This window comes from Xiphias gladius, chromosome 12 (assembly GCF_016859285.1).
Source record: "Xiphias gladius isolate SHS-SW01 ecotype Sanya breed wild chromosome 12, ASM1685928v1, whole genome shotgun sequence".
Lineage (NCBI taxonomy): Eukaryota > Metazoa > Chordata > Actinopteri > Istiophoriformes > Xiphiidae > Xiphias > Xiphias gladius.
In genome coordinates, this window is record NC_053411.1 from 15,660,679 (window position 1) to 15,685,630 (window position 24,952).

Sequence of the window (24,952 nt, forward strand, 5' to 3'; positions counted from 1 at the left end):
AGAATGTGGACACTGGCACCGCAAGGGAAAAGAAAGGACCATTTCTGAGTATTAGTGTTTATGATAAAGCAGGAGCAGGAGAACCATTTCCAAAACAAACACTCTTGCTTCCTGGTTATGGCTCCTTAAGAGGGATTTCCATCTGAGCCCAGTGATTGTTCGACTCTGCTGACAATGTCCTTAAATTATCCCCTGAGAAAGTTTATGCACGGCCTGTGTATGTGCATCTATGCCTGTATGTGTGCGCATGAATATGTGTGGGAACTATCCAAACTCCCCCAGACAAAATACTGTTATCGAACCTATCACAAACATTAGCAGACTCCGCCCCCCGACTACCACCTCCTCTTTTTCTCCAAGTTTGGCATTCTGAGATTGATGACTTTGAAAATCAAAACAAACGATGTTGACAACAAAGTTACAGTAGATGGAGACGGAGATGGAGAAATGTAAGATAAAAAAAAAGAAAAAACTCAAAATATTATGAAAAATCTGTAGTCTTGCAACCTAAGAATGTAATATAGAAAGCTACTGAACAGTTTTGTAGCAATGTAGTGGAAAAAAGTTCTTCCAAACCACATAACCGATCCCTGTTTTTCCAAAATGCTCCGAGCAGTGCCTGAGGAGTGGTCAGCGATCGTGTAGCCCACAAATCTGAGGATTTACAGTAAGAGGAACTGCATCTTCCATGTGCCAACACAAGTGTGATAATGGGAGGTTGGTTTGTTGTTTGTAGGTTGAAAACCCGATATATTAAAGTGAAAAACATGAATGTCTGTTTGAAGGTTTTTTCTTACCATTTTACACGTTATTCTGGTCATTTTTGGGGGGTTAACTAACACTTGACGAATAGAGTTTCTTTTTAATTACCCGTGAGAGAAGAAAAGGCTGGCAAAAACATTTATTCACCCTACTGAGGATTATTCGATGATCTGAAAGTCAAAAGAAATGTAAGTCAAAACTGGGCTAAATTTGGTTAAAAGTTTGAGATTTTTAAACATCTAAAAAACAGTTTGCTTCACTGACTACAGTGTAACTACTTGTTGAAACATGTCACCGAAATGCTGTTGAAACAAGAAGACATAGAAGAGTGGCCAATATGTAACAGAGACTGTTGCTTCACTGGACTACATGGGTTCAACACCAAGTGTAGACCAGCATCCAGCAGCTTCTGTAACTGGTAGGTGAAGTCAAAAGTATAAAACAATCATTTAAGTTACCTCAAGGACTTAGGCCAGTGAAAGAGGTGGAGGAATGAAAAATCTTTCTTGGAGAGCGACTTCTAAAGCCTTTGTCCGGGCTGTATTCAGTGACATCTACTGAGGCTCCATAAAGTCTGTTTCCCTTTCATTTATAGGACATAGGAAACACACCGAAGCACTCTCCTCTTGGCAACGGTGACTGAAGTAACACATACCAAGGCCACTATCAGCCGTACGCGTTTATAATAACATAATCCAAATAACTCACCCTTTCCTGTTTCTGACACTGTAACCTAGTTGGCTGCCTGTCCCAGCTGGCAACAAGACGTGAAAAGGAATCACATGAAACATGTTTTTTGAATACGAGAGACAACACCATGTCCTTGAAGTGGAAAACGAGGTATTGAGTTATTCGACCGCTGCCGTGGTGTCGCCGCTACTGCAACAAACCAGAAAATTCAATCAGGTCTGCAAGACACGGCAAGTTGCTATTTATAAATATCTTCTCAGGGTGTTGCACAGGTTCTGAGCATCTTAAACTGAGAAACTGATGAAGTAAAAACAGAAACTAAAAGAGAGAAAATCAAGTGTTTTTCAAAGGATGGCAGCATTCAAACCAAGATATGTAATGGTAGTTGATGCATAAAAAAGGGTGGAAATAAAAGAAGGGGCGACAAATCCAGAAACAAATGATGAGAAAAAAGAAGAGCTGATGAGACTCGACAGCAGTCAAAGGCCGAGAAACCATGAATTCTCCGTCTTGCAGCTCTGAATGCGCCTCTGTGAAAGGACCTGCTGGAATGTCCCAGTTAACGGTCAGAAACTGCAACAGCTGACTGATACCGCAAAGGTCAACGCGCATAATCTGAGTCACACAGACAGTCTCAATACAGTACAGAACAAATGCCAGAGAGGCAGCCAGACAAATGGATTTGGACCCTACACAGTCTCAACAGATATGGACCGAAATTAGTGTAGCAAAACGTGTCTTTGAGAGGAAAGGAAGCTCTCAGAACAGAGTAGAGAGGATTTAAAGATTCAAAATGGGATGACAAGAAGTTTAAATGGATTTGTGTATCAGGGTGTTGGTGAAAAAGTGCATCATGTGCTCATCAAAAGTCCCTGGGAAAAATATAAGAGCGGCTGCTGTTGACTCTACAAGGAGCCAAGAACAAGGATACAAACTCCATATTTTCCCTCCTATGTAATAAAACAAAGTAAACTGAGTCTTTTAAGTAATCAAGTAGTGGAAAAAATGAGTTTTATGTTAATAATCCTCCTGGGGAAACACGGATATGGTAGAAAAGATACAAGATGCAAGACTTTCAAACCTACCAGACTCCACAGGCTGAAGCATCCACGGTCATACTGATTCCATTTCAGCTCCCAGCATCCCTGATACCCACAGTTCAAGTTCAAAGAGTTGAGCGTCTACTGAGGAAGCCTTCAAACACGCTTAGACAACGACACAAACTTCTCTAAATCCGCCTCAGAAGTTTTCTGAGAAGAATCACCGACGTCTCAAAATATAACAAAGTTAAAAAAAAAACCTCTTATATTTCGTCCTCAATCCGGTTGAGGTCTGGTGAGAGAGCCAGGTTGTGTCCGTAAGGTGTTAAGATTTGGCAGAAAGTGGAGTCCGAGTCCAAGAGCTGATGTCCATCTAAAGTAGCTGGCAGGTTCTGACCAAGAGGAAAAAACCAACCGATGATCCTCACATACCCTCTCCCTCCTTTTCCTCTCTTCCTCCTCCCTCGCTCCTCTCGCTGGAAGACAAAACATGGCTATTTCTCCCTTCTGCACCCTGCATTTCTCTCTCTCCCACCCCGCTCTCGCTCTCTCTCTCTCTTCATCTCAATCTTTCCCTGCCTCTCTCGCCCCCTCCCAGGCAGGATGCGTGAGTCAGTGAGAGAGGAAGTATTGTGCAGAGCAGATAAAGTGGTGGACGGCTGCTAAAATAATACCCAGAGTTCCACACTGTTATTGTTTGACAGGGGCAAAAATGCAGAGGTACTTCCTCCTTGTATGTGGGAGTGTGTGTGTGTGTGTGTGTGTGTGTGTGTGTGTGTGTGTGTGAGCGTGTGTGCATATGTGTGTTTGCAGAGCATGAAAAAGAAATCGAAAGAGCAAAGAAAGCAGAGACTGTTGGACAGACAAGGGGGCTTTTTCACTTTGGCAGAGAGCGAGAAAAACAAAATGTGGTGAAAGAAGGGGAATGTAAGAGAGGATGGGAGGTCTGCAGGAGAATACAAGAGCCTGAGGAATAATTATAGACAAAAGCACTTAGTTGAGGTGATGGCTGAACACGAGAAGTGGAAAATATTGGACTTTTATCACTCTTCTTATTGCTGACATACTGTGTATTTCACTTAACACGCACTGTGTTGCAGGAATATTATCAAAGAACAATGGCACTGACCATTGTGCTTTGTGCTGCTTTTAAGTACTATTGTTTTTTTTGTTTTTTTCTTCTGCAATTAAAACTTTGTGATGGACCCTGCACACTACTGTCACTCTCAAAGATGAGACAACTAGACTCGGGTCAGCTGGAATGAATTTATCAGTAACGCTTTATTTTACAGGTCCATTACATCCTAATAATCTCTTGAAAGTTTCCTGGAAAGAAGCATGTAGTTCGATACTAACTACAAGGAAGATTGAGACAACTGTTGGGTGTTGAGTTTAATTGATTTACAGAGGAATTTCCATTAAAGGCATTACCCCATTTAAAGCCCAGTAAATATTTATTCATCATTCATTTATTATTGGGAATTTTATCCCTTATATAAGCTGAATTGTGTTTATCTGTAGACATTTTTCAGATTTTGCATGTTCATCTCACCGGCTGTCCTCTGTCTTTATTGGAGCTGTACCAACCGATTCCCTCCATGAATTAGTACGAAATAGCACGGCTCTTTCCAGGAAATTCACTAAGAAATCAGAATTTACAGACCTGTACAATAAAACGTTACCCATTTTTTCTTGCTGGGCCTTTTGCAAGAATAAAATCACACAAAAGACACTGAGAGGTAAAAATGTTATGCACCCACGGGAAAGTAAATAAACATCAACTTACTGTACGGCTCCCAGTTTTCTGGTCCGTGACTGCGGAGTGAATATAGCTCGTAGCTAAATGTGGTGTAAGATGTCTCTTCTCATTTGTTTATAATTCATTTATAAAAAAAATTAATAAAAAAATATACTTTATAACTTATTAATAATAAATAAATAATACATTATAAAAAAGCAAAACACGCGTATAAATCCTACCATTCAGTAGCTAAGAATATATTTAAATTAAAAAAAATAATGAATAAATAAATAAATGAAAACAAAATAGGGCACCCTGGTGGCCTAGGGTTTCAAGATACCAGTTATATAATCACAACATCCCCAGTTCAAATCAGGCCAGGAACTTATGTTGCACGTCGTACCCCTCATTTCCTATCAGCCCTTTACTATTTGCTAACCAACAAAACCAAAATGCCCCGAAATACCTAAATAACTTTAAAAACAAATTAATAAAATTGTTATATCTGGTCCCTGATGAATACATTTGTTTTAGGGGGGGAAAAAGGCAGCAAATAATAAAAAAACAACCCTAAACAAACAAACCCAAGCTTGCTGCATTAATGTTCAATCTGAAGCAAAAATCAGCTCACCGCGAACACGTTTTCAAAGCCAAGCCACAGAGTCGAGTGGGAATGGAGTAAATAGTGTTTACCTCTGCCTGTTTCTCACCTAGTCTCCGCCTGAACAAAAGCTGCAGTTGAAACCCTGATCTGAAGCAGAGGACAGAGGACGCAATCTTGTACCCACTGAGTCTGAGTGGACACCAAGCAGGACTGCTGGACTCACCACAGTTTGAGACTCTGGTTACATTCGAGCTGGAGCTGAAACTGTGAAGTTGGTAATTTAAAAACTATATAAAATTAGTAATGAGTAGGATGGGCTTTAACGCTGTTACTCTCCTAACCTGGGATTAAGTGTAATTTTGATTATTGATCAATTTAAAATAGTTTTTCAATTAATAAAACCTCAAAATGAAATCAGTGACAGATTTCTGTCACACGTTACCGGATCTCAAGAAGAGTTCCTCAGATTTTTTTGGGTTTATCCAAAAAAAAAACAGTCCAAAACATTCAGATACTGAATTTGCAATTATATAAAACACTATAAAAGAACCAAGTATCCACAGCTGGAAAGCTGGAACCGGAAAATATGAGCAATTATTTGCTTGATAAATGAACAAAACAATTAACCAATTACCAAAATTCTTGGCAATTAATCTCCTGGCAGTTGGTTACTCTAAGTTTCCAGACAGAGTTACAGTGCAGCTTGTGGGTCAAAGTGCACATTTCTTACTGAATATAAATCTAGCTGGCAGTCACCTGGTAAATGTGTTCATACTCTAGATATTCACGCATCTACCAGCAGTGTTCTCATTTCAAGCCCATTCAGCTGCAGAGAGAGGATTTTCCCATCCACCTTGCAATCTCCCGCTACATCCACTTAAATTTGTCTTAAAGTCCACGTAATTACCTACTTACCACACAGAACTTAACAGTATCTGACAACTGCTACTGTAAATTACGGCTCTGAACTGAAGTTGCTCGAGCTAACATTAGTTTCACAGACTGACGGTCCTGTCAGAAAGCTGGAGGTCCCAACTCAGAGCCACTTAGTTGATATGATTTGATTTGAAGTTTCACTACACGTCGGACTTTTCTACAGCAAAACAGCACATTCCACACAATCTTTAAATATCAAAACAATACAGAGTGATGTGGGGGGGGGGGTTTTCTAACCATCTGGCTGAGCAATGGTACAAACTAATCCATATTAATTCAGCAGACAACCGCCAAGTGTTTAGCTTTGTAGAATGACCAACTCATGGATTTAACATTCATTAGCTACAGCTGATAAAATCTGCACATGAAATTTTTCCTTTAAGACTCCAAAAATGAGAGTTGGTGGTTAAAACGTGACGAGCCCGAATCAGTGTTGCTATTCCATTAGTATTTTGACCAGACTTGAACCTCGTAGAGCAAACATCCAGAGGTGTGAGTGTCCGACATTAACGGTGTTGAAGTTTAACCAACCACACAACAGCAGACACTTAATAACATGAGTCTCTCAGCGGGCTTCAAAGGATTTCCTGGAGACTTATGTCTCCTGCAGACTCCACAAAGACATGGTTGTGTGTGTGTGTGTGTGTGTGTGTGTGTGTGTGTGTGTGTGTGTGTGTGTGTGTGTGTGTGTGTGTGTGTGTGTTATGTACATGCATGTGAGCAGATTCCTTACATTCCCTTTCTTCCCTTCACACGGGTGAAGGGTTAACTACGCTACAAAGCGTAAACAACCTCACCTCCTCCCATCTGTCCCTTTGTGTTTGCCTGCAATTAGGATGTATTTGTTTGCTTTATGGGTCTCCTGCACTGTGTGTGTGACTGTGTGTGTGTGAGAGAGAGTGTGTGTGTGTGCATGCCAATTTGTTTGGCTTGCAGGTCCTCATCACCCTTCTTCATGGATTTCTGAATGACACAGATTTGTAGACATGCATTTACTGCTTAGACACACACATAAGGTAGACATGTAGACATGTAGACTACTGCTTTGGATTAAAATGACACACACAAAAACACATCCTCACACACACACACACACACACACACAGTTTTTGCATACCAGGTAATCAGTACAGTGAGACTAGGCTCATACCAAAGGTCGCTGGCAGGAAGGGTGAAGTCCACTTTAGCCCCTGCAGTACAATACGCTGTTTGTTACTGCTCAATCCCCTAGATTTTGTGTGTGTGTGTGTGTGTGTGTGTGTGTGTGTGTGTGTGTGTGTGTGTGTGTGTGTGTGTGTGTGTGCATCTGTGTGCCTTTGCCTGTAATTGATAGCCTATTTACCCCGTCCAACTGCCAAAAAAATTTTAAGTTAATTTTTAAAAATGAAAAGCCAATTAGAAACTTCTCCATCAGTCAAGTTCAGTCACATCAGTGTGGTTCACATAAACCAGAGGAGACAAAATGTTCTAGAGAGAGTTAAAGTGGTACTGCACACTGAAACATGTTTTCTGAGCTGTAAACTAAATCATATGACTGTACTATAATGAAACGCATCAGTGCTGGTGTTGATTAAGTTCATTTCCCCAAAATTATAAAAATCTCCACTTCATGGGTTGAAAATGGCTCAACACGCCATCCACTGTTTTAAATCATCCTGAACCTTGCAAGGCCGACGCTGACATAGAGTCAAACGTTTGCGACTTGTTTACAACATGAAATTTGTATTTAAAAAGGGAATGCGAACGCCCTCTAATCAGAGGCGGGCGGCCAACCTCCCCCAGCATCCGACCTTGAGAGGGAGTCTGCGACGCCGCGCTTACTCTAAATATATACTGATCGAGACTCATCCTTCACGGGAGTTTACACTCTATTTGTTGCACAATAACCTACTTAGCATTTTTCAATTTTGGCGCAATGGTTCGGACTTGTGCTTTTGACGGCTGTAGAAGCACCACCGCGCGGCACTCTCTCCCTTCGGACCCTCATATGGCTCGGCAGTGGTTGCAGAAGGCAGCAGGTCCCTCCACAGCAATGCACTGCTGTGTGCATTTGCGATCGGCACTTTTCACGAGGTTGCTACTCTGACTACATGCTCGGCTCCGAGAGCTCCGGCCTCGGCCAACACTGGGTCTGGAGCCAAGGGCTCGAATTGACACGGCTCGGGACCACCCCGGTCCTCCACAAGCAATGTCATCTTCAGGGGTTTCTGGAGTAAAAAACACCTCCACCTCGAAAGAGCCCTCTAGCATAGGTGCCTTGCCGTCACTGAGCAACTCCTGCCTCACACATCCGTGGAGTATATGAAGGTCCACATTAAGCCATTCATTTGTAAACGCATCTTTTTTCTTCTTCTGGATTTATACTTTTGCGTTAAGGGGCTACACCATAGCCTCTGTATGAAGGAATGAAGGCAAACACAGCAGTGGTCTCTTATTCAGTAACTAGATACAGCGAAATAACGTTATACGTTATCCAGTTCAGTTAATAAGCAGAAGTAAATTTAATAAAGTAAACACAGTTACTCTGGGGAACGTAAAACATGACAAGGTCTGATCATAAACAACACATGCATCTAGCGTTGTGGAGGTGATATAAACGGGTGAAATCTCAACTGCAAATCAAAACCTACGCTGTGGGAACCTACAGCTGGACTCCCATTAACCCCTTGTGTCGACTGTAAATCCATCCTCAGTGTTTCAGTGTGTACAGGGTAAACTGAGCTTTTCCAAAAAAGACATAAACTGCTAGGAAAGGGTCAGGGCTCTGTGGCACTAAAGTCGAGAGGACAACCTTTGGTCACCTCCGACTTTCTCTGCTATCCTTCATTTTAAATGCCCGATACCCAGCAGAGATATCGTCATTAAACCGGATTTATGTTGCTTTAGTCAGACGACGTCGCAAAGCACAGCAGCTTTACTGCTGGTTAACGTTTCGTTCATGGGCCGCTATTAAATTACTATTTCATACTTGTTCTATTGTCAGACAACAAAAACAAAACATTAAAAAAAACACGTAAATGAGAAACAGCTTTATCGTGGCTGTGTGGCAGAAAAGTTAAGAAGGTGTCTTTCTGTCGCCTCTAACTTTCTCAGCGTTTGATCGTTTTAAATGCAGATATAGCTGAACGCGAGCGCTGAAAGAAGCCACTCTGAAAGAAGTCTGTGTCGGCTCATGTGTCGGTCACAAGCAAAGAGCAATGAATGGAAAGAAGGTAATGAACCTCACAAAACAGCCATGTGAGGAGTCTTTAAAAAAAATATTGATTAACTGTGACAAAGTTCTTCTCCGTCAACTACCAAGCACAGGCCTTAGTGTTCAAAGACTTTTTTTTTTTAAATTTATTTCCATCACTGCTGTTTCCTCACAGACATTCAAAGAAACTTAAGACAATGACAACGTCCAACTTAAATTTCCTATTTTAATTCAGATTTTGTCCTGTGGTACATTAGGAAAAAATCCCGTAAAAAAATATAGAATATCTCTGTGTTTGTGTACATGTGTGAGCGCTGTGTGTGTGTGTCTGTACTTCTTTATCTCTTCCTGGTTGCCAGAGGGTGACAAATGGTTTTGTCAACTCTGACCTTTTCCTCACTCCTGACCGGTTATTACATCTCAACCAGCTCAACGGAAACACTGTCCTTTCTCGGCTGCCCTTTTCCTTCAACGTCTCATGTCTTTGCTTCTCTTCCCATTGAGTTCCCTTGTTTTATCTCATTCAGTTTATTTATCATGTTGCAATGCGCTAGTCAATCAGCTGCCAATGCTGGTCTGACAACAGAAGTTTATATATATATATATATATATATATACGATTGTCCAATCATCGACCCAACTGGCAAATCAACAAAGCAACTAGTTGTATTATATGGAAAATATGAAATAAATAAAAACACCCTGATGCTTACATAAGCTTACATATAGTCTGGCCAGCGATGTGATAATGCCATCATAACAAGAACAAATTTTTACAACGTCAGTTAAATCTCCAATTAACAACTTTGAATAATTGCACATTATTTAAAAAGAATTAAATAAGGGCACTTTTCAGCTTTGATATGCGGCACTGCTTGTTTAGTGAAGCCTTGGTCAGTACAGTAAAGCTGCCCTCTATTGTTGGGTGTTGGAGAGATTAATCAGACTCAACGAATCTCAAAGCGATGTTTGGCTGGATTTCAGACTGCAAAATAGAAGAGATGGAGACGAACTTGCTGTCGTTTGCTGTTGACATCTTTCTGCAAACTTGCACCGTCTGAGCGAAGCCTGAGAACATTATGTTCGAATTGTTAAAATAACTGCAGCTTGACCTGAGGTTGTTCTTACTGAACTTTCTAATCTTTTATTTAATCCTTTGTGCAGCCATAATTCCTCATTTCTGACAGTTTATTCAGTCTCCTTCCATCTTCTACCACTGCTGCCTTGGTTGTTGACCGATCAAACAAGAGACCATCACAGTATTGTTTAGGACCAGAAAGATCAAGACGAAAACGACAATACTTGACCGATTTCAGTTATTAACTTGAGTCATCGAACAGAGACTCAGAATTAGTTGAGGTTAGTTTACTTGCAGAAAATTAATTTGATAATATATCAAGTTATTTATGATGTAAAGACATTAACATTCTAACAGTTGGTCAGACAAAATAAAGGCATATTGGGATCTGTAACCTGCAATGGGTGTTTTGTGATTATGTTTAGACCTTTTATATACAAAATAATCAATAATTCCAGGGAAACTGATCATCAATAACGACGTAATTTGGAAGTCCACTTACAGAGCAGTTTTGTTTGTTTCACGTCCAGTTGTGTTTTCACAGCGAGGGTTAAACGCAACCATTTTCAGTAATAAGTTTGAGAAACATATGAGCAAGGAGGGGCGTGGAAGGTTGCAGGGTTAAAGGGAATATCCCTTCTCTCTCTCTCAACATCGCTGATTTAGTATGATGACACTTAATGTCCTGGTTCTTCTTCCGTTCCCTAACACAGAAACATCTTTTTAACATGTGTATGTGTCCAAGCAGGCCTAGAGGAATTTGTGTGCATCTGAGACGACCACTGTGTCTGTGTGTGTGTTTGTGAGATTTTTTTTTTTTTTTTTTTTTTTTTGGGGGGGTGTCAGACCAGAGTCATGTATCATGGAGTTTCAGTTTAATGGGCCAGTTAATAAAAACCAGGCCAGGGGAGACAGATAAACTTTAGCAGACCACACGCGTAGAGGACAGACACATTCACCCACAGGGATACTCACACACACTCAGTCTCAAACACTGTACCAGGGCTACACATAACTTTTTATTATCCATCAGTGTGCTAACTACTCTGCTGATTTACTTAACCTAACCTAATCTTTTGGGCTATAAAATGTCTGATAATCGTCAAGAATGACCATCAAAAGTTACCACAGTCCAGGCTGAAGTCTTGACCATAAGACAACAAAAAGCTGGGAAACGTCAAATTCGACAGACTGGAAACAGCAGATTTTAGTCATATTCTTTAATAAATAACATTAACAATAAATCACTTGAGCAAACTTCTTGCAGATTTATCATCTGACGATTGACTAATCAATAAACCAAATTTTTCAGCTCTACACTGACAATAAAAACAAAATCTAGGGATGCCTGGGGACTACTACCGGCAGGACTATTGGAAAGTTTCAATACTTTGAGTCAAGACTCTGCGACTCAAAATCGATTCTTGATTTCAGCGAAGCTGCTAAAAGTTTAACCTGTGAAAGTACTTTTTTCTGGACAACAAAATATGACCATTTGTCTCGAGGCTGGCAGTGAAAGACTATGTGAAATGCTGAGCCCAAAGTGAATTAATACCTGACTCTGCAGTTCCCCTCAGCTTTGTGGACCACAAGCTTTTAGCATCTTTCAGCTTACTGTTTTGATTTCAATGTATATTTACTGTTTTGGTTCACTCTCTCTGCTCTCATCAACCAACCTTTCCAGCAGCTGCACACAACTGCTTTCAAGAATGAAGCTTTAAAAAGTCACTTTACACTACCCATCCAGCTCCCAAATGGCATACATACAAAGTTTTTCATTAGCTGCTGAACATAGTGGAGCATTTAGCAACTAAAAAGGCAGGTGTTTTTCTCCCGAGTTGGCTGAGACAATAACAGAGCTAAAGGACAGTGAATATTAGATTCATCAGGTGGACATAAACACAACTTCAAATAAATAATAATGTTGTTGTATGTCTGCTGGATGTGTCAACTGTTTGCTAACAAGTTCGCCCTATCAACTTTAATAGAGGATATGTCAGTGTTGTGTTTTGAGCTTTCTCTGCTGCATCCAACTGGTCTGAAGACTTAAAAAAGAAGCAACAACACTGACATAATCCAATTTTCTCTGCTTCTTTTGTTTTTGTTCCAGTCAGAAATGAACACCACTTAGTTGAGCTTCTTCCACCCCTAGAGATCATTAATTCCAAAAGGGCTTCTCTTTGTTGAAGATAAGAGTTTGTGAAACTAATTTTTCCTCATCTGAGGTATCACGATTAGCAGCTCCTCAGCTCGTGGGACGGAATTCCCTCTTTTACTGTTTTTATTGTTGTCGACAGCGGTGAAAGACAATTAACATACAAGAATCAATTTTTATAACAAAATGAGAATCGTGGGGGATTAAGAACCTCACTTCTTAAGTGAATCGACTTTTTTCCCACCATAATGAACTGCCATTCTCATGAGATCACTTCTCTATCCCTTAGGCTTACACTGCCCCCGTTTCTGTTCATCCAATTGATTTAATATGTTAAAGCAGATGAGTAAACCACTAACTGAAAAACAGAGACACATAATTATCCACCATGTTGGTAATTCATCCTAAATAGCGTCTAAACCAAAATTGTTTACAGTCAGGGCTCTAATCAGACCCAGAATGGTGTTTGGATGTGTGTGTTTATGCATGTGTGTGTGTGAGGAAGAGGTCTTGAGGAATGCCAGGAATGTCTATTGTTCAGTTTGGGAAGCAGTGATGGGGGGCAGACTATTGTGTTTCATGGTTCTTGGCACCGCAGACCTCAGTCTTGCCCCGGTCTCCAGGGACCCTGGGGTACAAAAACTTAAATAACGGGATGTGTGTGCGCCTGCGTGTGTCTGTGTTTGTCTGTGTGCACATTTTGCCCATCCATCTGTCTGCGGTAAAATGCCAAACAACCAGATGAATGCGTGTATGTTGTGTGTGCCCGAGCCCACAGACCTCCTTCTGACAGTCTGAAAGAAGCATCTACTGACAAGAAAACCAAAAAAAACAGAACAAAAAGAGCGAGTCAGCATGTCACGGAGAAGAGCTGGGCTGTCAGAGGCCAACATCTTCCAGGAAAAAGATGAAAACAAACGTTTCAAATGAGCAAGAGCAAACAAACTGTGAAACGGAGCAGCGCTGCTGAAGCAGCCGACGCTCACCAGTCAACACCGTGAACTGAGCCAGAGGCAGATTACAAAAGAGCAGGACGAGAGTCAAGTAAAATATTTGGGAGGAAGACAGGGATGGAATAGCTTTATTCTTAGCTTCTGCAACAGTATTCAAATCTAGAAAACATCCAGAGATAATTGCAATCAATTGAGGCGGACAAGATATGCAGCTACAGGGATTCCCCAAGGAAATTGGTTAGTTAGCATCAGCATTTGCTTAAAAAAACGACTTAAACAATTATTTGATTATCAAAATACTTGGCAATTAATTTTGTAAATCGACTAATCGATTAGTTGACTAATCATTGTAGCTGTACTGCAAAGTGAACGTACAACGTCTTCGATCAACCCAATCACCTCCTGAGCTGAATCTGATAGATCCTGACGCATCTCGTCTCTCTACCTCTGCAAAGGAGTTTATGTTTTCACCCCGTCTGTTTGTTTGTTGGTTTGTTTGTTTGTTTTTCAGCAGCATGACAAAAAAGTACTGAACAAATTTGCACCGAACACGGTGGAGGGATGGGGCCTGGGCCAGGGAAGAACCCGTTCAATTTTAGGGCAGAAATTTTAAGTTTGTGGCGGATATTTTACTATGAATTTGAATTTTTTTCTGTGAAGTCTGGTGTAGGTTGTTTGACACTGGCCTTGGCGGAGGTAGCCAGGCACGCCAGGTATAACATGACATAACAATTGCAGGACTTGTTTTTCTCGCCTAAAATTTGCTGAGAAACTGATAGTGGATGAAAGTTTCGTAAAAATATATATCTTTTACCCAGCTGGATAACAGGAAGACCAGGACATAAGCTAATTACTGTCGTGTGCCATAGTTTTGGGTTGTATATGTTTGTACTCCATATGATGTTAACACAAGTTACAGATCTGAATCAGAGAAAGGGCTTGTGTTCATGTTTGAGGCAGTGTACATGTTAAATCATGTCAAAATGTTATTTCACCTAACTACCTTAAGAAAAAAATCACCAAAAACAGCAACTCTTTTCTCTTTCGCCTACTTTCCCTGTTTGTATTCTTTCATCTCGTTTCTCATGCCCATCCAGCCTTCGGCAAAAATAAATGTTTAGCTAATGTGTAACAGAGATGAAAGAGCGAGCTGAGATGAAAGGGCTTTGTCATAAAGTCCTGTTTACCCTGTCAAAACACCAGACATGATATCAGCCTCTCTTGTAATTATCATTTTAATGTACTTATGTTCATTCCTCCTTCCACTGCAAATGTATTGTGCTGCCACGTAACTCCGGCGTGAACCTGACTGAGTCTGCGGGATATTTCCTGCTTCGCTGCCCTGTAATCTAACGGTTTTTCCTTTTCCCAGGATTTGTTTTGATTTGCTACTGAATTCGAGAGAGATTTCCATCCGAAGTGAGATTTTCACTGTTTGCAGAAAGTAACAAGAACAGATCTAAATCACAAAAATAAAACAAATAGCAGCACTTTTTCAAGTGGGTAGAATGTGAGCTGAGATCTTGGTTGGCAACTTCATAACTGCACTGATTTAAATAACTTGGGTTTCTGGCAAAAACACAAAAGTTCCGTAGGGGCCTAAAACTGAGATCCGAACCCAGCAGCTGGGCCTCATTGGTACTGCCAAATTACAGATTAAAATCTGACCAAAGAGTGTATTTTTGCTTTATTTATTTCTCTCTTCCCACTGGGCAGAGCTTATCTACCTGCAGCATGTGTCACGTAACTGACACACTGAGAGAAATGTCTCAACAAAAAGGCCTGAACCCAACTTGAAATCCGGTATGTCAGCAGCAGAATTAGAACTTCAATGATTTACTTGAAGGATTTATGTTTCTTTAATGGCTAAAAACACCACATGGTGTTTATGGTGTTACGCCAAGGAGGTTATGTTTTCACCCATGTCTGTTTGTTGGTTTGTTTGTTTGTCAGCAGGATTACACGAGAAGTACTGAACCAATTTGCACCAAACTTGGTGGAGGGATGGGGCATGGGCCAGAGAAGAAGCCATTAAATTTTAGTGGAGATCCGGTTGAAAGGAGCGGATCCAGGATTTTTTTTTAATCACTTGCCTTAAGCTTGCAAAACAGGGCATTTTTCGACATTTTAGTCAACATTTGGCCTTGGCAGAGGTAAGAGCTCTGCTGAGCGCAATTCTTGGTCTTCTTTGAATCCCTCTTGGGAAAAAACTCAATAAAAATTAACTCAATGAACAATACATACCAGGAAAGACACACTCATGTCTTTTTCACAAAGGCAATTCGTGAGCACTGCTGCTTGTAAATGGCGGCGGCATCAAGTTTCACAAATGATTTTCCCTCACAAATTGCGGATACATTTTCGATTCCTACAGGAATCTTGCTTGCTCATCGCAAGTATGGTTTTTAATTTAATTTGTGAAAAGTGTCAAAATTAAAGTGATAAGGAACTGATCTCATTTTGCCAATTTGATGAAACAGGCCCCTGAATCAGAAAGTGAGGTTTAAACAGAGAAAAGAACACCATCCTCGGCAACACAGACTGAGCCTGTCACTGACAGAAAATTTGATTTGAACAGAGAAGTCAAGCCAAACAAGCAGCATAATACTTTGTCTGGTTTCTCTTGGGCTTTCAGCTTCCTTCAGTAGGCTCTATAAAAATTAGCATGTTATATGTAGTTTACTGACGCCATCTTACAGGGTATGTGGGTACTGAAGTTGTTCCACTGCCATTTAGAGCTACAGAACATGTGTGAAATTGAACCGACAGACATGAAACGCAAAAATATCTATTCTTCTTTCATTTAAGGCTATTATTACGAATGGACTGTGCATATAACATAAACATGCACACAGATGCAACGCATACATGCACACCTGCATCTGAAAAGCAGTTTCCTATTCCATCAGCAGCTGTAAATAAACGTGTTTGGTCTTTGTTTGCTTCCCATTAAAGCTGCTTCATTTCACACAAACGTACACACAGATTTTGCCAAAGCATTAAGTCCAAGCTGGGCAGGAAACAGGGAGGGGAAAAACTTTGGGAAGAACAGGAAATGATGCGAAAGTTGAAGAATGTCCTCCTGCCTCGTCCACGGCTGCCCACTGAGAAAAACTGACACACACATACATAAAAACACACACACACACACACACACACATGCACGCACACAGAGTACAGTTGGATCTAACAAAAGGTCTGTGAAAACAGGAAGTAGTATAGAAGGAACATTTCCAGGTCGAGCCGACAAAACATCCCCAGCATTCTTTCCCTTCCAGAAATATATTGGAAAAATCATCACCCCAAAAGATGTAAAGAGATAAAAATACTCTTTCAATACAAAATTTGAAAGAGAAGGCGGAGGGCTGAAAGGTCACATTGGACTGCGAAAATGAAAGGGAAAACTCTTTATCAGAGGTTATAGAAGCTAAAAAAAAAATGCTCTTTTGTGTCAGGGTTGTGGAAAATGAAATGTGTGAATGAGTTCCCCATTCAATATAATTAAAAGATACAACAATACAGCAAGGTATTATGCTGATAAGGCTGTATTAGGCAGGGATTTTATGCCACAATACACCTAGTTCATGAGTGAAAGAGCTGCAGGGGAGAGGAAGCGTCTTATCATTATCTCATTATTAACCGAGACCCCGCAGATACCATATGTCCAAAGTAAACTGTAGAGGCAGGTATGGAAACAGTAAATCAAAACTTAAGACATTATGGCCCAAAAGCTCAATAGAAAAGTGTGATCTTATGAAGTGAAGCTTTAGTCAAGAATCGGTTAGGCACTACCCTTCTTCAATAATCTTTTGTTTTGTTTTTGCTGCAGTATTTTTGCTAGCGTACACTGCATTCTTTATGACAGTGGATGTCTTCATTAGGAGAAAAATACAAAACTAGTTAACAGCAGTGTGGGTCCTTTTCACTATCAGCTGGCTTGTTAAAATGCCTATAATGCATCACCCCTGAAAGAAAAGCTAAAATGGACCCAAACACACGGCTGTCTTATCCCTCCACTAAACTGCCAGGCAGGCCAGTAAATTCCTGTGGTTTGCCAAATTTAGCCTGCGGGCCTTCCTCCGGCCTGCTCCTCTTTCAGCAGCAGCCAAGTCTGAATATATTTTATTTAAAGAATGAACAATGATGAGAAGGGCGGAGGGAAATCTCAAACAATTGCTGATCAACTTAAGATAAACGGAACAAAGAGCAGAGTAAATGCAAGTAAATCAGTGGATCAATGGATTACAGCGATGAGTTGTAACATCCTTCTAGGAGTCAAAAAACATGAAAATCAAGTGCTTCCCATTTCTGGTGTTACACAACTCCCAATTAATGTAATGGCAACCTCTCCAATACAATACAGCCTTTTATAAATCCAGTACAAGTTTTCATATCAAAGCTTTACTGCACCAGAGTTCAGTATAAAAGTTGCACAAAAACACAATTTTCCAACTCTTTACTGAAGTTGAACGAATCATCTTCTCTCCTCGCCAACGTCATGTTTCCTTCCGCTGCATTTACATCATATAATTAAATCCAAAATGTTCATTTTTCCTTTCCTGCTCCCTCAGTTTAAAAAAAAGAAAAAAAAAAAAAAAGAAAAGCCCTTTTATTCACAAATGCTCCTACAGTAAAATACTGTACAGGGAAACCCCAGTGAGTAATTACCTGATGTTTCCCAGACAAGCATATTCGGTATAAGAAATCCATGTGGCTACTCTCCGTCTCCGTTAAGGTTAAGTGAGTTTTAATTGAGCTTAGAATAACAAAGAAGAAATTTCTCACACTTTCTGAAATACATGTACACACACGCAAGCACGCAGGTATAAAATCATACAAGGTGGAGTCGCTAAAGTTTGGCAGAGGTGTTCAGAACTGTTTGGAAAGATGCCATCTTGGAAGACTAGGGAGTCGTGGTGAAGAAGGAGGGGACCGAAGAAAAGGGGAAGTGCATGAACAGAATGGACTTTTTGTTATACATTTATATGCATTCATATAAAATTTATCGCACGATATAATCGGCTGAGGTAAACGTGACTGGACAGACCCAAAGAAGTGCAGGTTTTCTCTTTATGTGCCTCTAAACTGAAGCTCATAAAAGACAAAAAGTGAAAGAGGAGGATGTTAAATTGCTGTGCTGAGTGAAAAATTTCTCCTCTCAAAATGTTTTTTGGGAACTAATCCTACCACTAACTATCTCTGACACTTAATAAAAGTACTTTGGTTTTAGTTGCTAACGCAAAAATCTTCAAGAACCTGCTTCATAACTTACTCAATCATGTTTAACTGTCCACACATCCACAAGGGGGAGCTGTTTGGTCACTGTCAGACTAATTCTACCCACGCAAACCTGCGCCACCTGTAGGTAAAGAAGCTTTGACCTGTCGTTATACAGGCAACGGAAGTACGAGCTGCTGCAATATGTAAACCTGCACCACCTTCCGGCAATAAGTTTACAGCCACAATTTATTCTTTTTTTAATTTTTTTTTATTTTTTTACAGTCACTTTCACTTTTTAACACTTGCTTTGAGGTTGTTGTTGCCAAGATAGCAAAGATGCCCAGGTAATAAAGCGACGTTGACCTTCCGCAAACCAACACGATAAATACTTCTGACATGATCAGTTAAAGCACTCTAAAAACACTCCCGCAGAAAAAATTTGCTCCGGTTAACATCAAATACTAAAGTTCCTTTTTAAACAAAATGCTATAAATGCTATAAATCCTGTAATAAGAACACAAACAAACAAAAATCTGTTATGAAAAAGAAAAAAAAACAAAAAAACTCACAACCTACAGTTGACCCAAGTGTCAAAACTGCAGCAACAGTTTCTTCCTTTCCCTGTAGGTGGCGCCATCAACCTGTCCAGTGCGTCGTGCCTGCATTAGTAGTGAAACTATATCATTCATGGCCTCTGCCCTGGCGAGCGTCCCGGTCACACGTCATTATAAAAAATCCTAACACGCTGCAGAGAGTCTCTCCTGGCACAGTTTTGCAAAAAGCAGAAATGGGGTGAAAAGAACCAAGGTTCCTCATGCTGCTTCGTCCCCCTTTTCTATCAACCCTCTCTATTTTTATTGCAGTTAGGTAATTTTAAGACAAGCCTCAGTCATTAAGGTTTATAGCCTCCCATGCTGTTATCATGTGTTGCTCTGTGTACAATGACCAAAAAAAAAAAAACCCCAAAAGACTTCACAACACAAAGTTTGAATCATGTGCGCCTCAACTGAAGATTCAAAATCACTGGTATTTAAGGAGCACCCCTCTACGTAATGCTTCACATTATGGAGTTATAAAGTTTCAGTCAACAACGATGTAGTGTTAAGAAGCCTTTTACCGCTGAGTGAAAACCTACAATCGAGCCAAACCTGTCTGCTGGCCCTCCGAGATGATGTTTGTTGTTACGAATGAATGACAGTAGACCTGCTCCTTACATGCTCTGGTTTAAGCCAGAAGGACTCATTCTGCCTCCAAGAAATGTTTGTGCCGCTAAAAATTTGTCACATGCACCAGGTTTTTACGTTCCAAATAATGACCCAGACGTCCATCCATTCACCTGCCAACTCCGTACCAACAGTCCCCTTGTGTTGTTAAAAGAGGTGGTAACGGAGTTCGGCTTTTGACTAAGGGCACTTTTCCACTGTTAAAACTACATAAGTAGAGCCTAGTGTGCAAATGTGAGCATTTCATCATCCCTGTGTGTGTGTGTGTGTGTGTGTGTGTGTGTGTGTGTGTGTGTGTGTGTGTGTGTGTGTGTGTGTGTGTGTGTGTGTTGTCTGGCACTAGACTGCTACATCACCTTCCAAAGGGTTCCTTGTTCCTACAGTAATGACCGAAGCAAGGCTTTTCGAAGGCTGTGGTGTTAATGGCGCAGAGTCAGGGTCAAAGCGCAACAGTGTCCCAACCAATAGCGAAGCCGAGAACGGTGTTTAGTGTCAGAAACTTGTAGATCAAAGTGAGTTTAATTCATATGCGAACGACCGTGTTGGAGCGGCTCCTGCCAGAATACAAATAACAGCTCTCTATCGGCTTAGAGAGAGTAAATTGCACAGAAATCAGATGAAAACACACAGATTAAAAAGGAAGTTATGACTGTGGATGTCATTTTCACAAGCTCTTATTCTTGCTGGTGTTTTAAACCAAAATATGGTGTTTTTTTCATGTTTTCACTTAAGTTGCAGGATCCCGTGATTCATACACATACTGAGAAAATTCCCTAACCTCTCGAGCTTTAAAAAATGTGCTGTTGCCAGGCTAAAAAGGTTTAAAACGTTTGGGAGCTATCACTGGAAGTTGATTAACTGAACAGAAAATTAATGTTGGAGATACATGAAGAATTTTATCTGAAGAAAAAAGACTCTGAAATACACAGTTTTGTTTGTTTTTTTTAAAACATTCAAAATAATGAATAACCACAGAGGAACAACTGTTACCGTTAAATGAGTAGCACATATGGTTAATGATGTACGCGTCTTTACACACACACACACACACACACACACACACACACACAAAGTGTTGGGAAAGCCCCTTAAGAGTCAGACACTCAGTACATACCAGACATTGACAAACACAGTGGATTTGACTGGGTGTGATTCTCATAACCAGTAGCATTCCTAAAACAAAATGTTTGTTCAACTGTCTGTTTGCGTCTGTGAATGTGCATTTGTACTGTACATGTGTGTGAATGCTTGTCTGTATCTGTGTCTAACAGCATTAGACAGGGGTCTGAAAACGCAGCAATGACTGCTGGATGGCTGATCTGGTTTCAAAGCCAGAACAAGACGTGTTGCTGCCAAACAGCTGTCTGAAGCTGTCCGAGAAGACAAAGTGATAGTTGTAACACCAGAAAAATTAAACCGCACTAGTTCTGTTCTTGGTAGAACCGAAAGTATTCACATCAAGGTGACGGAAAAGTTGAGAAATATAACAAAAAGACATGGAAAAGGGGACTTTTTTTTCTCTATCCGTGAAGTAAAACATTATTTAAAAAGTATTATAATCTTTCTGGACATTTGTTGCGTTTCCACTTAGATCCACTAAGTGGCAAAAACACAGCATAAAAGGGGGTCGTGACAGAATTTGAAGACTTCTGCAAATGTACATAAATTGAAAACACAACAAAAGGTGAACATTTACCCAAAAAGAGCTAAAGCTCCAGGATAAAGGAAATTCTCCCTTAGTGTACGTCCTTACAAACCTTTTTATTGTCGTGTATTTTTCAAACCATTTTGTTGACAAGCACAGTTTACATTGCTGGAACTAAGGGTGTGTTATTGCAACACTATCAGTGTAATGGAAAAAAGGCAGAATAACAAAACCGATGCACGTGTATAAATTTGCAACGAGGCCGCTGACAGAAGAGTCAATGCATAGATGTGGAAATTGAAAAAGAATGTGACAAAATACTTCAAATATGGATTAAAGAAAAATAGAGATATCAATAAATCCAAAGGGAAAAATCTCTAGCCCAGATGATAACATTTTTTAATCTCTAAACAGAGAGAGGCAAATAAAAAAATTACATCAGGGTGATAAGAGATTGCTAAACTGAAAATATCCCCTCGAGATCAGCTGCTCTGCTCCAAACAATTTATCTGATACAGCACACTGTTAAATCTGACCTCAGATCTGCAGATCTTCAACCAACGCCCTCCAAGTCCACGTTACGACGCAAACTGGACTTAGGTTCACAGAGTGGAAATATTCCTCTCATTAGTTCTGCTTCCAGAGTCCTGGAACACTGGGCTGGGAGGTGCAGGGTTTGGAAAAAGGAACTATTAACAATTTCTCCTCCCGCGCCAACTAGGGTCACGGTGCAGTATATAAACTTTAAAGCTGCACTAATCCATTTTTTTAGATTAAAAAACTGATCACAATTGCGTGTAATGTGAGAGGTGTTCGGTATACTGACTCCCTGCCCTTAGTGCCCAAAAAATCTGCCAATACAGCCTTAGGTCAACTCGGTTTTTATGATTCCCCAAATTTCAATGATCTAAATAAAACCTCTATGCCTGTTATGACACTGATTATTTCTCTGGTTTCATGCTCACAGCAATTTTGCAGTTTATATTTGCACTTTCCAATCAAGCCCACTCCAATGTTTCAGAATTTTCTCAATTTTCAAGTCTACAATTCTGACATCTCATGATCATTGTTCAAGATTTCATGACTTCTCCTGAAGTACTGAGGCTGTATTTCGACAAATAATCGGGAACATTTCAAGAAAGACACATTTCCTAACTGACACGATTTTGGAAGTAGATCTCTATGCAGTTAGCTACAATCCAGCAAGCTAATCGCTGGGTTTACTTTTAGAGATACATAATGCTGAAAGATGGTGGAGAACCCTTTTTCATTAGTTTATAGTATATGGGTTTTTTGTTGGATTTTGTGTTTTATGAATTTCTACAGCAGAGTGCACAGTTTGCATGACCCCTAGTGAGAATGGCCACAACTATGAAATAAAAACCCAGGTTGCAAAACACTGGAATAATGATGACAGAATTTCTGCATATTTATCTTTATAGACACTCGTTTCCTATGAGATTCCAACGCTTCTCTAAATGATTACAAACATAGACAAACAGACATCCACTCCTCTGTGCTCATCAGAGTTTATCAGCTTCCCTTCTGACACCCTGAAGGTCAAAGGTCACGTCCTGTGAAACGTTTTCTATCCGAGAGCTTTGCTTTCATTGTGGGTTTCCATGTCTATGCTAGCAGATTCTTAACAGACCGGGGGAATAGCACAGTCACCTCCTTTCTCGTCTCCTCCCTCACCTTCCTTCCCATGTCGGTGAGTCAACGTCAGGACAGCATACAGTGTCGGTAAAGAGGGAGGAGGACAAAACGATGGGCGACAAACACACACATGCGTTTTTGGAAGACAAACGCTCAAGTATTCTTTGAAGACATGAAACTATTTATGAGAAAAGCCCACGTGCGTGCAGATATTTCATGTTGCGCGTAAACAGTAATGACGTCCAAGCGTGAGCCCTTTGTGCTTCTATTTCACATTGCAGTCAAGTGTTTTTACCTCCTGACTGTCAGCTTCAGTATCCTGTATGATCCCTTGATGAGGATGAGGGCCTCCTGTCTGCTGCCGTAGAGGGCAGATCCGTTTATGTTGATGAGTTCGTCGCCAACTTTCAGCTTCTTGCAATGGGCCGCCTTCCCTCCATCCTCGATCTGGAGACAAAGACATGAATTGCTTGAGATAAAAGAGAAAACTTGGATGAAGAAACAGGGGCACATTCAGATTGAGAAAAAAAATAATCGTAAGCATAAAAAAGTCACTCGAGGATACGTCCGCGCTGCCAAGCCGACTCCTTTAAAACCCATTTTTGGAGACATTTTTCTTACTGTCTCTGTCCCCACAGCAACAGCACCCTAAAGAGCATCTCCAAAACAGCCTGGACCAAACATCCCACAGAAACCCATCACATTCCTCTGTAATAGACTCTGTGTGTGTTTGCCACAGTGCTGACTGCGGGTCACACAGTGGTGAAGCCTGTGTTGTTAACGCATTGCTGGGATGTTTCAGTGCGTTTTTCAGGCTGCGGAGGGGTGAAACATTGACGAGTGTGCGCCGTGATGTGGTGTGAGGTTCGAGTTTGCCCATAAATCGCATCAACAGACCTGAGGAAAGACAGGATGCAACAAAAAAAGAGAGAAATAGATTTATATTTCTTTATATATTTTGTATTCATAGATACAAAAAATATTGAACGACATACTTATGCGGTGTAGGAACTAACTCAAAATATTCAAAAACTGGTATATATTTTAAAGCAGCTATCGGTCCAGTTCTCCTTCGTCTGTGGACTGAAAAAGCATCACTTCCTGTGTGACACGAATAGACACTGAGTGTCTGGGGCAGCGAATATAAATCAAATGTAATTGATTTTACTGATTTTGTGTTGTCTGCAGTACACAGTGTATTAAAGATGTTTAGCGCATTTCCATTTTTTTATGTTAAAAAAAAAAAGTTGAGTAGAAACGCTAGGGAAGAAAAAGTCAAAATATTGCTTGGCTGAGGTGGAAAAGTTGGTGTATCGATCAAAGCAAAATGCACAAGGTGCAGATCTGAGAGAGAGAAAGATCAGAGAGATGAGGAAACTGTAACGTTCCTCAAACTAACACATGAAACAAAAACAAATGCCATATTTCCATCATGTTTTCTACTCTTTCAATTACGTCATCTTGTTGCGCCCTCTTCTTCTGCTAATGGTTGCTGCTCTGCACATAACAGCAGTGTTTGGCAGTGTTTCAAATATTCCAGTTAATGCACAATAATGAGGAAATGGCAAAGGCTTTTCTTTAAAATTTTAATCAAATTCTTTAAATTCAAATTTATTTCATATTTCGTATTTCAGATTTTGGTATTTTTATTTTTGCATACCAGCTTGCCTCTGGTTGCCACTTGAGTTATTACGAAATTAATTAACTAAATTTACAAATCGTACCCTTCAAGATGTTTTGCCGAGGGTATTAACCAAAACTGAAAGTAGCAACTAATTTACATTTACTTTGGCAGATGCTTTTATCCAAAGCGACTTACAAATGATGGACAACACTCAAGCTTCAGTAGAGTAGGAGACCTTGAAGTAAGTACTGAGTACTAAATCTATTCAATAAGACAAAGTGCAAGGAGATCAGGTGAAGAAGTGCACTGAAAGTGCACAGCAACAGCTAGTTAGGCATTTTAGGACGTTTCCATGCCACAGCAAATAGTATCAATATCTTAAAAACTGGCAAGACCTTATGCAGGTTTTACTAATCCATTTTACTTTTGTCT

The 24,952-nt window shown here is 40.3% G+C and overlaps 1 protein-coding gene across 6 annotated transcripts in view; it reads right to left on the minus strand.

Annotated features, from left to right (window-relative positions):
- shroom4 (shroom family member 4) overlaps window positions 1–24,952 on the minus strand; it is an 87,133-nt gene that overhangs the window by 26,011 nt on the left and 36,170 nt on the right. For 5 of the 6 annotated variants that reach the window (XM_040140508.1, XM_040140509.1, XM_040140510.1 and 2 more), the window contains one exon: window positions 23,192–23,343. In XM_040140508.1, the coding sequence (XP_039996442.1) occupies window positions 23,192–23,343 (152 nt within the window). Of the gene's footprint in view, window positions 1–2,537; window positions 3,042–23,191; window positions 23,344–24,952 lie in introns of those variants that run through there. The other variant, XM_040140512.1, reaches the window with a different exon arrangement.